This window comes from Doryrhamphus excisus, chromosome 3, assembly GCF_030265055.1.
Source record: "Doryrhamphus excisus isolate RoL2022-K1 chromosome 3, RoL_Dexc_1.0, whole genome shotgun sequence".
Taxonomy (NCBI): Eukaryota; Metazoa; Chordata; class Actinopteri; order Syngnathiformes; family Syngnathidae; genus Doryrhamphus; species Doryrhamphus excisus.
Genome location: NC_080468.1, coordinates 24,054,415 through 24,068,005, shown reverse-complemented (window position 1 = coordinate 24,068,005; position 13,591 = coordinate 24,054,415). Strand labels below are relative to the sequence as shown.

The window sequence follows — 13,591 nt, the reverse complement described above, 5'->3', positions numbered from 1 at the left end:
TAGATTTTTGAACATTTACTCCATTTCTGTGTATTCTTTGCTTTGCGTGACCACCTACAGCCACCACTCCAAAGCCAGTAGGTAAGAACACACCTTATACTTAGAACTCTACATCATGGACCACAATACTCTGGTTGCTCTGGCAACAAAGATGATGCTAATCTCTTTGTAGTTAAAAGTCAGCATGTTTTTATTTGGCGGCCAAATGACTTCTAATGCCCCCCCTACAGGCACCAAGGCTCCTATCAAGCCCAAACCCAAACCAGGTAAGAAACTGCTGTGTCTTCAGAAGGATGACATGAGAATGCGGGCTGCCATCCCTCCCTCCCTCCCCCACTAATTTATGTGTTTATTGAGGATGCTGCTATCCTTTTCTTTTTTTATTTCATCCCTTGCTTCACCCTTGGCCTTTAATCCTGACAGCTGATGATGACTTTGACCTGTCTGATGCCTTGGACCCCAACAATGACATTGGTAACAGGGACAAGAACAAGGGGCAGAGTGGAGGTGGGTGGCTACTTTAGCTTGTGTTGCTGCATAGTAAGTGGATGTGTGTTTGTTTTTTCTTCTTGGGTTTTGCACTAACCTTTTGCACCCCCCTCCCCCCAAAAAACATGCATGATAATGCATGATAATATGGATATTATGTGGAGTTTAGGAGTGAGACAAGAGGACACAAATGTTAGCAAAACGTGCAACTCTACGTGAGCTGCAGTGCTAACATTACACACACACACACAAATTTTGCCTATTCACTGAAGAAAAACTGATCAAATGCAAACTGTAGCACCCACGTTTGTGGCTGTTCCAGGATGCATTTAAAGATGTGTAGCGAAGCCTGCTTTTGCTTTTAATTGGTAATGGTTTTATTTCATTTGAACATGCATCAGATTACAATTGAATGCATCACATAATCAGTTCACAGTTCCACATGTCCAAAAGGAGTCGGAAGAAGCAAAGCTTATTAAGTCCCCTCCATCTGGTACTTTTACAATCAGTAACTGTTGCATTTGTTCACTTCCTGCTTTCCATAATACAGTTTTTTTTTAATTCTTTTTTAAATGAAGTGACAAAAAAAGCAAGTGTTTGAGTTTCTTCTTCTTCTTGCAAAAGTAGAGCAAGGAAGTCGATTTTTCTCAGGTTTGGTGCTAAAATCAGGCTCCCGGGACACATATTTCTGTTACATAATAATATGTAACATAATTCAAAAACTTTTGCATTTTTACTTTAAATTTTGTCAATCATCCACAATCTTTTATGTAAAAGTTGAGCACACATCTTTCCATTTTCTGTGCGTTCTAAAGAGAGAAAAACAGCCAGCATATTGGGAGATAACGCACGTAATGAGACGCACCCATTTTGACTAATAAAGCTCTAAAACAATGTTCTATTTACATAACTGACCTGTATATAAACCAAGCTACAGTGATATTGTTACTGTAGCAGTTAACACGAAGAACTATTTTTCTGGTGTAGTGACTGGATGGACAGTCAGTCAGTCATTGGTGGAAAAATGTTTGTGCCGCTGCAGGGTTTGTTTAGCGCTAACAATTCTTTGTCCCCCTCAACATACAACCAAAGCCTTAACATCGATTAGCATGCTTTTTCCACCCTGCTATTGTTGACGGAAATAGCATTAGCTCCTATCTATGGACTCAGTGAAATCAGTGCACCCAGGAAATAAGTTCCGGTAATGATTAAAATCATCAAAATATGCAAAAAGTAGTATTAGTATTAAAGTTATCATGAATATACCTGTTAGTGCATGGTCACAGTATGTATATAGTACAAGTATAAAACATTGGAAGTTTTCCCAAGTTTTAGAACGCACAGCAAAAGGCAAAGACATGTTCATGTTTCCCATAAGGATTTGTGGCCTTTAAGGTTTTGTGAAAGTTATTGATGGAGCAATCTGAAGTCTTTATTTGTTTCCAGGAGGATTTTCCGACAGCGACCTAATTGATGTCAGCAAAGATGACAACTACAAGCCCGACAAAGGCAAAGGTATCGACGGCTACTTTTAAACGTGTCATCTGGTTACTTAAAAGTGTGTATTCGTATTCCTAAAAGTGTTGTTTATGTTGTCAGGTGGACGACCAAGCGGCGACCGTGATCACATTAACCAGAATGACGACAAAACCGGTGAGTTTGGTGTCTGTACATTATTGTATGTGATGTGTGTCCTGATTGTGTGTGTGTGTGTGTGTGTGTGTGTGTGTGTGTGTGTGCAGATACCACAGCAGAAGTGGGCACCATCGCGGGTATTGGTAGTGCCGTCGTTATGGCGCTGGTGGGCGCTGTCAGTAGCTACATCTCTTACCAGAAGAAGAAATTGTGCTTCAGCATACAACGTAAGAATCATAAAGTGCTTCCATGTAGAAGATGATAGAAGTAGTCAGGATTTTTTTTTCTTTTTTTACATCTCCACAGAGAGCTTGAATGCTGAGATGGTGAAGGCTGACAACCCAGATGCTGTGGTGGCAACAGAACCACAAGGTATTCTTCTAGCTCATAACAACACCTAACTATTAACCGAGTAAACAACTGATGGATGGCTTTTTTTTTTTTTACTTCTACAGTCCAACAAACGCTTCTGGAGCCAGCCAGTGCTGAACCCCGCATAGAAGAGAATGTTGTGTAGCTCAAACACACACACACACACACACGGATCATATGTAGGAGTGCACTGTGTTGCAGAAATGATGAATTAATGAAGTAGCTAACCTTGTCGGAATATTGATTCCCAGCCACCAATGTATTTTTAAAAAGGGTGAGGATCCATATTCAGGATTTTTTGACTGACATATCCTACTATTTAAACAACAATTTCCTATTTGAACCACATATACTAACTCACAGCCACTGCTAACTGGATAATATTTGACTATAACTACATTAATAATGCGTTAGCATCATTAATGTTTGACTGATGACTGATTAAGGTGTTGTAATTCCTGCAAAATGTGACATTTATTTATTTATTTCTGTTATTGCAAACATTTGTTGTGTAATTTTTGCTGCTTTTTTTTAAAAGAACAAAAATAACAGTTAACAGTACAGTAGAAGGAACAGGTACTGGAGCTGCTTCTTCGAAAACAGGGGTGTCCAAACTTTTTCCACAGAGGCCCACATACTGAATATCAAAGAATTTTTATGTATTTCAAAATTTTGTAAAAAGGCTTATAAAACCTTAATTAAAATTTGTATCAAATTTATTTCAGCTTATTTTATTTTGAAATTTCCTTCTTGTTCATTTTTCCGGGTTCTTTGGTTGAATTCTACAATGTGTCACCGGCCAATAAAAATCAAGCTGTGGACCACTTTGGATGCCCCTGTTCTAAAATGTAAATAATTTTTTTTTTGCCAACTTTGCCTCTCACAGCAATGCCCCCATAACGGACGTGTAGAGAAGTTTGGATGATTATTGATTGTTTTTCCCGGTGAGGCAAGATAAAACAAAGTTCAAAAGTTCGTTTAGCTGACTAGAATGGACATTTAGTTTGACTGTAGCTGCAATATTTAGCTTTAGCACTGTGGTACAACAACAACAATAATGGCTGTGTCTCAAATGGAACACTTCAGTCAGTGCACTTCCATAAGTATCCACTCTACACTGTGTACTTAGTAACCGAGTGCACTAAGTCCCAAAACTATTAATGTTGTTACGCATGGAAATAATCGCAATATTTACTCACGTCAACGCTCCTTTTTAATTGCAACCACTCAAGTTAGTGCCTCCCCTACCACTATGGAGCCAAGATGGCGACTATTGACATAATCATAATATATTAATAAGTGTCCATCACTACACACTGACTGTTGCGGTTGTTTTGAATGCTAGGTACCGACAGTGCCTGACATTTTATCGTATTCTGTGCGAACCCATTCATGCACTCACAATGCGAAATGGAAGTACGGAAGTTCGACGCATATTGTGACACAGCCATTTTGGTGTTTAACCTTTAACCTCCTCGTTTTTTACACTTTTTACCTTTTGCTAAGAGTGTTCTGGACTGCCTTTCGCAATGTATCCGCTATTTACTGTCATTTTAGAGCTCTGATAGAATCATCATAATCATAACTCATATTAGCGCCAGTGTCGTTTTCTCTTGCTGCAAATTTGGATTTGACCAAAGATGGCTGATTTAAAAGTGACTTTCAGAATCACATGCTTGCACACGAGGCACTAAAGAATGTAACAAATTGATTGATGAGTGATTTGGATTGAAAGTGTAGCATTTATGCACCTCCGACCTTACAAATAATGTGTCTCACTTCCTGGTGCACTTGTTTACTAAACCATTGGAAGTCACGCCATGACATTTTATCAGCACAATGGTACATTTCCTATACTTGCACCTGTACAATCTGCTTCCTGTGTGTAAATATGACATCATGTACATATTGTCGAGCGATTTGGACAACAAAATGTTCCGATCTTTCATCATTTTGTGTCCATGGTCCCTCTTTTATTCCAACATCTTTCACTTCATGCCAACAGTAAGCACTCGTAGAATAAATAAAGCCTTTGGGGAAGACTGACATTATTTCTTGTTGGGTTTTTTTTTTTACTGCCAAAGATGGCCTTTGTGTTCTCACTAAGCAGCAGGGGGTGCTGCTGAGACCGTCGCCCCGCCCCAAAGTCACACTAATCAGCCGCCGCCACACCGAGATCCATCAATCACGCGTGTGTGAGGTGCAGTGCAGCCAGATTGGATCTCGCCCTATTTTACAGAGCGGGATCTAAACCGTGAATATTTCTTAATCTTCGACTATTGGTAATATATGCCAGCCGGTCATGGTGGGTTTATATATATTTTGGGTGACAAAAAAAAGTGTAAGTTGGAGCTTTAAAAATAAGCGTCAATAGCACAAAAAAATGCTTTTGTAAAAAAAATAGCAAGCCTACCTGCAATGCTGCCACTATGGGGAATCCTTTACAGCAGGGGTCTCAAACACGCGGCCCGCGTGCCAAATGTGGCCCACAGGACACTAGTTTGAGGCCCCCTCAAACTTATCCTCCCTATCCATGTGGAAGTGGTAAGTTTTTGGCTATTTAAGTTTAAAGGAAATAACTTGAAGGCTACCGTTTAGGTCGCTAGCTCTCTAGTTTGCGAGTTAGCATGTGTCTCAAGACCCTGCAGTTGCGCAATATGTGACTATAGTGGTGTTTTGTCATGTCTACAGGGCTCTAATAATGCTTTGTTAATTTCAATCTGAAAAAAATAATTTGTCTACCCACCAACTATATGTGGTTTCTTAAGTTTTTATTACTTGCCGTTTTATTATTATTATTATATTTATTTATGTATTACTGATTGATTGATTTTCTTTATTCTTGATTTGTTTATTTATTTTTCATCATTTTGTGTAGAAAAATAAAAAGTAAGATATTTGAGAACAGTGGAATGTTTTATCAGAGCTTTTCTTGTAGAAAATTGGAACCAAAGTGAAGTTTTAAAAAAAAATTTGTTTTTAATAAATGTGTTTTTTTTTTTTTTTTTGAAAACCTGATGCGGCCCAGTCTCACCCAGACCCGAGCTTTAGTGGCCCCCAAGTAAATTGAGTTTGAGACCCCTGCTTTACAGCATACCTGTCAATGGAGGGCCCAAGCTTTGCAGGTTTTCTTTCCAATCAGTTTCTCCAGCAGGTGATTTGATTGTTGAGCTCCTTCCTTCAAATTGAAGGTGGTGTTGATCATTAAAATCATCTGCGTTGGTGACCAGGCTGGAAAGAGAACCTGCTGTCACGGCCATCCATGTCATGATGGGTTTGACAGCCCTGCTTTACAGGGATGGTCACATGACCACTCCAACATATAGCGTACGTCACGTAGGGACTTAATGAGTCAAGCATATGAGTTACAAGAAGACAAGTGAAATTAAAAAACTAAAAGTTGCACATTTTTCCTATTTACATTTTAGATCATGTGCTCATTTGCCATGCAAAGTTAAATTTTAAAAAGTACACATAAAGGGAAAACTACGGGCAAGTTGTAGTTAAAGATTTAAACGTGAAAGTGATGAAGAGGATCGGAAGAGTCCCTTATTTAAATCTACACATAAAAATGGGGTTTAAACATTAAGCAGAGCCACCTCCATATATACAGAGTGTATGCATGTGTGTGTACGTCAGACAACGGTGTGCAGTGGCGTCCCCGTGCCGTGTGAGGGGGAGTGTTCAGAGGCGGAGGATAGTGAGTGGGTGGTGGCCTCCCTCTGCAGGTCATCCACCCGCCGCTGAAGTTCTGCCCTCAAAAAGAGCAGATCCTTTAGAGTTTGATGCACCGGCACCTGAAACACCACCGCACACAAACACACAATTCATGAGATCACGTTCCTGTTTTTTTTTTTTAAGCATTCATTCATTCATTCATTCATTTTCTACCGCTTTTTCCTCACGAGGGTCGCGGGGGGTGCTGGAGCCTATCCCAGCTGTCTTCGGGCGAGAAGCGGGGTACACCCTGGACTGGTCACCAGCCAATCACAGGGCACATATAGACAAACAACCATTCACACTCACATTCATGGACAATTTGGAGTCACCAATTAACCTAGCATGTTTTTGGAATGTGGGAGGAAACCGGAGTACCCGGAGAAAACCCACGCATGCACGGGGAGAACATGCAAACTCAACACAGAGATGGCCGAGGGTGGAATTGAACCCTGGTCTCCTAGCTGTGAGGTCTGCGCGCTAACCACTCAACCACCAGGCCGCCATTTAAAAAATCATATTCCATATTTTTCCATACATAAGAACCCTGAATAAAAAACCAAGCCCCCCCCCCCCTGCTGTGAAGTCTCATGTAGCTCAATAAAGTGTTGAAAGCCCACCTGTGGCCTCATGCGGGGGTTCCAGCGAGCGTAATAGGTGTTCCACAGCTCCAGGTGTCTGCAGGAGGCCAGAGGATAAAGAACATGGTGCTGGTAGTCCACATAGAAGGGGTTGCTGAAGTCCTCCGGCTGGCTGATGAAACAATGACAAGGGAGACATGTGAGTAAGAAGCATCTTCTCTCCTCCTCATCATCTCAAGACAGACATCTTACCTGTTAATGTAGGACCACAGGGATATTGTCGTGGTGTGGGCCTCCTACAGGGCACATAGTTTTAAAAACAGTGGACCTCAGAGGGTCAACATGGAGGACCTACCTTGGCGATGCGTTCCTGTTCGCTGTTAAACAGAAAGGTCCCAAAGAGACAGCTGTAGAGATGGTCGAGCACCGTGACCAGGAACAGCTCGTTGAACTCAAAGGCTGCTGGGAACTGAAATAAGCAATAAGTAACTGTGGACGTTCTGGAAGAAGCGTATGAGAACGCTCACCTGTCGAGTCATCTGCCAGACGCAGTCGATGAACTGAACAAAGAGAGGCGAGCGCTCGGAGTTGGCGTGGTCCTCGTCGCCGTGACCCACACGCTGCGCAGAGTAACAATGTGAGACTCAAACATGTTGGGGTATTGCAATACATGTTGGAGAAATGAAACTAGCATGAAAGAATGCTGGGGACACAAGTGATAACTTGACACAATGCATGCTGGGATAACAAGCTAACATTCTAATTCCATGAAGCAGATTTCAAGTTAACTTTGGACACCTATTCCCTACAGGATGCTACGTTCTGGCATCTTGTGTACTGACTGGTACCAGACACAAATGAAAAATGATGAATAAATGAGTGGGTGGCACGACGGTCGAGTGGTTACAGCTAGGAGACCAGGGTTCAATTCCACCCTTGGCCATCTCTGTGTGGAGTTTGCATGTTCTCCCCGTGCATGCGTGGGTTTTCTCCGGGTACTCCGGTTTCCTCCCATATTCCAAAAACATGCTAGAATGAATGAATGCATTTTTGTACTATTTGACACACACTTGATTTTAATTTGATGCATATTTTCTTTGGTTCAAGAAAATTCACAGAATAAAAAATAATATAAGTAAATACGAGGGATGGGCCCGATATCAGCATAAAAATGCGATGTCAGTCGATATCGGTATCGATATGCGTGGGTTTTCTCCGGGTACTCCGGTTTCCTCCCACATTCCAAAAACATGCTAGGTTAATTGGCGACTCCAAATTGTCCATAGGTATGAATGTGAGTGTGAATGGTTGTTTGTCTATATGTGCCCTGTGATTGGCTGGCGACCAGTCCAGGGCGTACCCTGCCTCTCGCCCAAAGACAGCTGGGATAGGCTCCAGCACCCCCACGACCCTCGTGAGGAAAAGCGGTAGAAAATGAATGAATGAATGAATGAGTGTGCTTACAGCAGCAAACTTGTGTCCAAAACTTATCCACTCCTTCTCCAGCAGAACCTACAACACACATAATTACATGATAAAGACACATGTTAAAAGTACAACATGTGTAAGTGTGTGAGACCTGGAAGCCTCTGAGCGTGCGGTAGTGTCCATCCAACATGAGCATGGCCAAAGAGGTGAGCTGCGCTGTTCTATCCCAGCCGTCGCTGCAGTGGACCACCACAGATGTCTTCCCAGACTCCAGCTTGTCGGCTATCTTGGCTGCTCCGGCTAGCAGCAGCTGCATACAAGCATGGTCAGCAAAAAGGGTGCACACGGTGAGGGGGGGTGCTGTGCCTTACCCGTATGTACTCCAGCCAGTGAGTCTGGTAGATATTGGAATGCCAGCGGGCTTCGTCGATGGTGGGGTACACAACATCCTTCATCTTCCTCAGAGATTCACGCATCACGTGGATGTTGGGGATGTCCAGGAAGTTCAGCTCCACGTTGGGGTAGAAACTCTCGCTTTCGTAGCCACCGTCTTTGGCCTGCAAAAAAAAGGGAACACTGAAGGCAGAAAGAAGGAAAAACGTCCAGTTTAAAAAAAGGAGAAGCTCTGACTTTGTTGGTGTCTGCCACGCTGCATTGGCGGGCGTCAAAGATGCTGAGCTTGTGGGACTGAGCGTTGGCGTCCATGATGATTTGGAGTAATCGCTCGTCCTCTTTGCAACGACGGTCCGAGGATCCGACTAATGGCTGGCCGCAGCGGACGATGGTGGCCTGGGACTCTGGGTGGATCCAGGATAAGACCTGCAGGAAGCACGAGGGTGTGAAATAAAGCTAGTGCATCATTGAGCCACATTTCACAGCATTTAACTTCATTTAGCATCACTTAGCATCATTTGGAGATATTTTGCAACATTTGCAATATTTTAGCCACCAGTATTTAACATCATTTAGCATAACTTAGCATCATTTGGAGATATTTTGCAACATTTGCAATAATTTAGCCACCAGCATTTAACATCATTTAGCATCACTTGGAGAGATTTTGCAACATTTGCAATAATTTAGCCACCAGCATTTAACGTCATTTAGCATCACTTAGCATCATTTGGAGATATTTTGCAACATTTGCAATAATTTAGACACCAGCATTTAACATCATTTAGCATCACTTAGAAGCATTTGTCATCATTTAGCTGACCGGAATGCGATGCTTAGCTCGGAAGGCAGCCACTCGCTTGATGTCGTCGTCAGTGACATTAGTGGGAATGACCAGCAGGGAGGGGTACGTGTCACACAGTTCATAGGTGCTGTTGACTTTACTGATGGTCCAGCTCTCATTGGGGAGACCCTGCAGTCACAGCCAACAAAGAGCACAGGTACATCAATGCATGCTTCCGTACGGTGATCGTCAAGAGTGGCCTTACCTGACGTTTGTACTCTGCTACGGGGTCGTATACCTTCCAGCCATCCACGGGAAACTTCTCCTTGTACTGGAAAGCAAATAACGTCTGCACAGAAGACATTAATTGTTCAAAGCTTTCATTGTTAGCAGGTTTTTTTTTTAAAGTCCAAATAGGTATATCCCAATGACAGCATTGTAAGCTAGCTCATATTAACTCACTTTATCGTGTTATAATGCACAATATGTGTTCATGTTTCACATAAGGATTGTGAATGATGGGCAAAAGACAAAAAAGTGTTCCCCTTTAACACATATTGAATTGATTTAAGAATATTTGAAATTTATTAATTTATAAAAAAAATGGACACCTCTGCTCTAAGATTACAGTGCATTTGGTTAGCATGCAAAAAAGAATACTGACCAGGTTGTGTGACAGAGGGAAAGCATGTTTGGCCAATATTTCTACCACATCCGGATGACTTGTCTCCGTCTTGTAGGCAAACCTGGGACTCCTCATGTCCTAAAGTGACCCAAAACACCATACATAAAACAAAAGGTCTTTTTTTCTAGGAGGACTTTATGTTTCTGTGCATGCGTACTTTGCAGACCAGCTCCAGCCCTTTGGTGTTCTCGCCTTGGTTGGGGATACTGATGGTCTCCAGGCGGCTGATGGCTCCCAGGTTGATGTCAAGTACAAATGGAGACTCCTGGATGAAGATACTTAGTATTTTACATCTTATAAGGGGAAAAAAACGTAGACAAAATAAAAAGGTGGCATACCCTTTCCATGCTGCTGAAATAGAGCTTGTAGTCTGTGATGGTCAGAGTTCCATTGAGGAGACCACTGAATGGACAAATGTACATCACGTCCTGGACTGAATGACAACACAAAAAGGTTATTGAATAACAGAAACTATATTAGAACTACAGGAGTGGGGGGAAGGGGGCGGCACGGTGATCGAGTGGTTAGCGCGCAGACCTCACAGCTAGGAGACTAGGGTTCAATTCCACCCTCGGCCATCTCTGTGTGGGGTTTGCATGTTCTCCCCGTGCATGCATGGGTTTACTCCGGGTACTCCGGGTTCCTCCCACATTCCAAAAACATGCTAGGTTAATTGGCGACTCCAAATTGTCCATAGGTATGAATGTGAGTGTGAATGGTTGTTTGTCTATATGTGCCCTGTGATTGGCTGGCGACCAGTACAGGGTGTACCCCGCCTCTCGCCCAAAGACAGCTGGGATAGGCTCCAGCACCCCAGCGACCCTCGTGAGGATAAGCGGTAGAAAATGAATGAATGAGTGGGGGAAGAGTGTTGGGACTTATGAATCCAGTAGAGGGCGTTGTCTCGCATGTCAAGTCACTCCACATCTTCCAGTAAGATGATTTGACAGGTAAGATGTGTAACTGCATTTTTGTAGGTACAGTGGAAACTCTGTGGATTTATTGAATGTCCAAATAAAGTATCCACAGGTTGATGATTCAGTCTATGTGAAGAATGTTGTTTTTTTTTTTTTGGCATTGGGACAGCATTTTTTTTTATAACTGTGGCCCTCATTATATAGTTGAATAGCTCTGGTTTAGAGAATAAAAACATGGGTCTATTTACAGATGCATAATTTTTTTTCCATTCTGGTCTCGGAACATTCATGCAAATAGCATGGATCTATTGTCCCACTAAGAATGCTAGCTTTCTAGTAACTCACTTGCAGTCTGAATGTTCTCCCCTGGGAGCAGTGGAACCTGATTCTGGAACATTTTGACTTGGGCGCTGTATCTTAACGCTGGAAGGTTCTACAAAAAAAAAATAGCAGAAGTTAGTGAGGGTGCACTGTGTATAAGATCATCTCATTAAAACATTTGAATTAACCTGGCTGTGAAAGTGACAGATTGCTATTCAAAGGCAAGCAGAGAAACAGACGAGAGCAGTGTGAAGAGTAAGGACAGAAAAGAAAGAGCAGAAAGAGACTTGCCAAAACACTGGAGGGATGCTCAGAGTCAATCTCTCCATGGTAACAAAGCCCTTCATCCAGTGAATCCTGCTGCAGGGTGGGGGGGATAGCATGTAAAAGGAGAACGGAAAAGAAAAATACAGAAAGGAACCAGAGAATATAACCAGACACCAGATCGTTGGGCTTTTTCCTATAAGCCTATATGAAAATTATGCATTGAAATGTGTTATCTAAGAAAACCTCATGGTAAATTAGATACATATTTGGTGACGACTCCAGTGCAAATTTAACTTTGCTGTTTGCAACCCTTACACGGCTGTCTAGAGGGTGCTTTTCAAAGTGCTTGCAAGCATTATTCCTGCTTGGGGCATGTAAACTACGCCCCATGTAACACACACATAGCACACATCATTTGTCAGCTAATGATAACAGTCAAAATGGAAGTTTGGTCAATGTGGATATTTAAATGTTACCACAATGTAATCTTTTTCTGATTATGTTAAAAAATCATAACCAGATAGCAAAATTATTTCAGTTATTTATTGGAAATGCCCTAACTTTTCCCCCCTTTACGACACTAGGATAGTGTAGATAGGAAAAAGGAAGAATTAGCAGGTGAAATTATTCATTCATTCATTTTCTACCGCTTTTTCCTCACGAGGGTCCGCGGGGGGTGCTGGAGCCTATCCCAGCTGTCTTCGGGCGAGAGGCGGGGTACACCCTGGACTGGTCGCCAGCCAATCACATATAGACAAACAACCATTCACACTCACATTCATACCTATGGACAATTTGGAGTCACCAATTAACCTAGCATGTTTTTTGGAATGTGGGAGGAAACCGGAGTACCCGGAGAAAACCCACGCATGCACGGGGAGAACATGCAAACTCCACACAGAGATGGCCGAGGGTGGAATTTAACCCTGGTCTCCTATAGCTGTGAGGTCTGCGCGCTAACCACTCGACCGCCGTGCCGCCTCAGGTGAAATTATTTTTTTGATAAATCTGAAAAAAATAGGGGTGCGAATGCTAAATGGCGAATAGACAGGGATCTACCATCTCTCTGACTGTCATGGTGGAAAAATAAGATGAAGCCTAAGAGAAGGCATACAACAAACAGCTTGACAGACACAACACACGAGTTACCCTGTTGTCTCTGTGGATGTCTGCTGGTGCTGAGGATGAAATCTGACTGGAGATGGTGGCTGCAATCAGTTGTTTACACCACTCCACATGGGAACCTGATGGACTAAAGACCCAACAGCATGAGTTCATCAAGAAAAGTGACAAAGGGGGTGGTCACCTGCCATGTTTTGTCCCTTGCCCTGAAATTACAGTTGAATTATTTTCTGTATGTTTGCATTTAGTATCACAAAGGGTAATATATATATTATATAAACACACACACAACTGTTTCTGTGGAGCAGTTCGCGTTAACATTGCTGGGCTTGTTTACGATGCTACCACTTGCTACACACATACTTAGCCTGTTTTGAAACACTATTCATATATGTTAACGTACTGGAAGAAAATGCTGCTCCAAATTAAAGTGCAAACTGTTAAAATAAATGTTTATGAATAAGCAAATGAGTTTTAATGAGGCAAGGGCATGAACATGATGCTCTATTTACATATTACGTGAGGCATCGGCGCCATTTGCGTCAACCGGAAGGAAGCGCAGTGGAAAGGAAATAAATACATCGACTCGACATGAATAATGTCCAAAATTAATTACCTGTCCAGGCTTTCCCCACTGACTGGTACATTGCTCGGAGAGCTCTGCGCCTTTTTAGTGCCTCCTGCTCCGTCCGCCATGCCGGCACTTTGCTTCTCCATCCGCGGGAAATGTTGTTTCTGGGTCACAGAAGTGGGGAGGGGGAAAGCACGGCGTCCTCGTATGGTGAGGATATGATGCGTTGGTTGTAGTGTTGCAAAGGGCTGCTACAAAGGCGCTTTAAAAACACTCTGTAGTTGAAGATTTGTAAATGTCGCCATTTGT

At 42.5% G+C, this 13,591-nt stretch overlaps 2 protein-coding genes across 6 annotated transcripts in view; one reads left to right on the top strand and one right to left on the bottom strand.

Annotated features, from left to right (window-relative positions):
- Positions 1-4,542, top strand: part of cd99l2 (CD99 molecule-like 2) — a 6,415-nt gene extending 1,873 nt beyond the window's left edge. Inside the window, exons 3-10 of one of the 2 annotated variants that reach the window (XM_058068077.1) lie at positions 61-81; positions 231-266; positions 424-507; positions 1,936-2,004; positions 2,089-2,142; positions 2,232-2,351; positions 2,431-2,496; positions 2,580-4,542. In XM_058068077.1, the coding sequence (XP_057924060.1) occupies positions 61-81; positions 231-266; positions 424-507; positions 1,936-2,004; positions 2,089-2,142; positions 2,232-2,351; positions 2,431-2,496; positions 2,580-2,641 (512 nt within the window). In that variant the 3' untranslated portion in view covers positions 2,642-4,542. The remainder of the gene's footprint in view (positions 1-60; positions 82-230; positions 267-423; positions 508-1,935; positions 2,005-2,088; positions 2,143-2,231; positions 2,352-2,430; positions 2,497-2,579) is intronic. The other variant, XM_058068078.1, reaches the window with a different exon arrangement.
- The window catches only part of mtmr1a (myotubularin related protein 1a), a 15,258-nt gene extending 1,789 nt beyond the window's left edge, over positions 1-13,469 (bottom strand). Inside the window, exons 1-18 of one of the 4 annotated variants that reach the window (XR_009129086.1) lie at positions 13,328-13,469; positions 12,739-12,841; positions 11,614-11,682; positions 11,347-11,434; positions 10,423-10,517; positions 10,242-10,349; positions 10,064-10,162; positions 9,665-9,748; positions 9,439-9,588; positions 8,853-9,041; positions 8,594-8,779; positions 8,374-8,532; positions 8,259-8,306; positions 7,322-7,414; positions 7,150-7,263; positions 7,047-7,090; positions 6,834-6,966; positions 5,594-6,293 (exon numbers count right to left, since the gene is read on the bottom strand). Coding sequence is in view for 3 of the 4 variants with exons in the window: in XM_058067962.1 (XP_057923945.1) it covers positions 6,132-6,293; positions 6,834-6,966; positions 7,047-7,090; positions 7,150-7,263; positions 7,322-7,414; positions 8,259-8,306; positions 8,374-8,532; positions 8,594-8,779; positions 8,853-9,041; positions 9,439-9,588; positions 9,665-9,748; positions 10,064-10,162; positions 10,242-10,349; positions 10,423-10,517; positions 11,347-11,434; positions 11,614-11,682; positions 12,739-12,841; positions 13,328-13,428 (2,025 nt within the window). In the remaining variant the exon portion in view is untranslated. Of the gene's footprint in view, positions 1-750; positions 6,294-6,833; positions 6,967-7,046; positions 7,091-7,149; positions 7,264-7,321; positions 7,415-8,258; positions 8,307-8,373; positions 8,533-8,593; positions 8,780-8,852; positions 9,042-9,438; positions 9,589-9,664; positions 9,749-10,063; positions 10,163-10,241; positions 10,350-10,422; positions 10,518-11,346; positions 11,435-11,613; positions 11,683-12,738; positions 12,842-13,327 lie in introns of those variants that run through there. The other 3 variants (XM_058067962.1, XM_058067963.1, XM_058067964.1) reach the window with 3 other exon arrangements.
- Between the last annotated feature and the right edge of the window lie 122 nt (positions 13,470-13,591).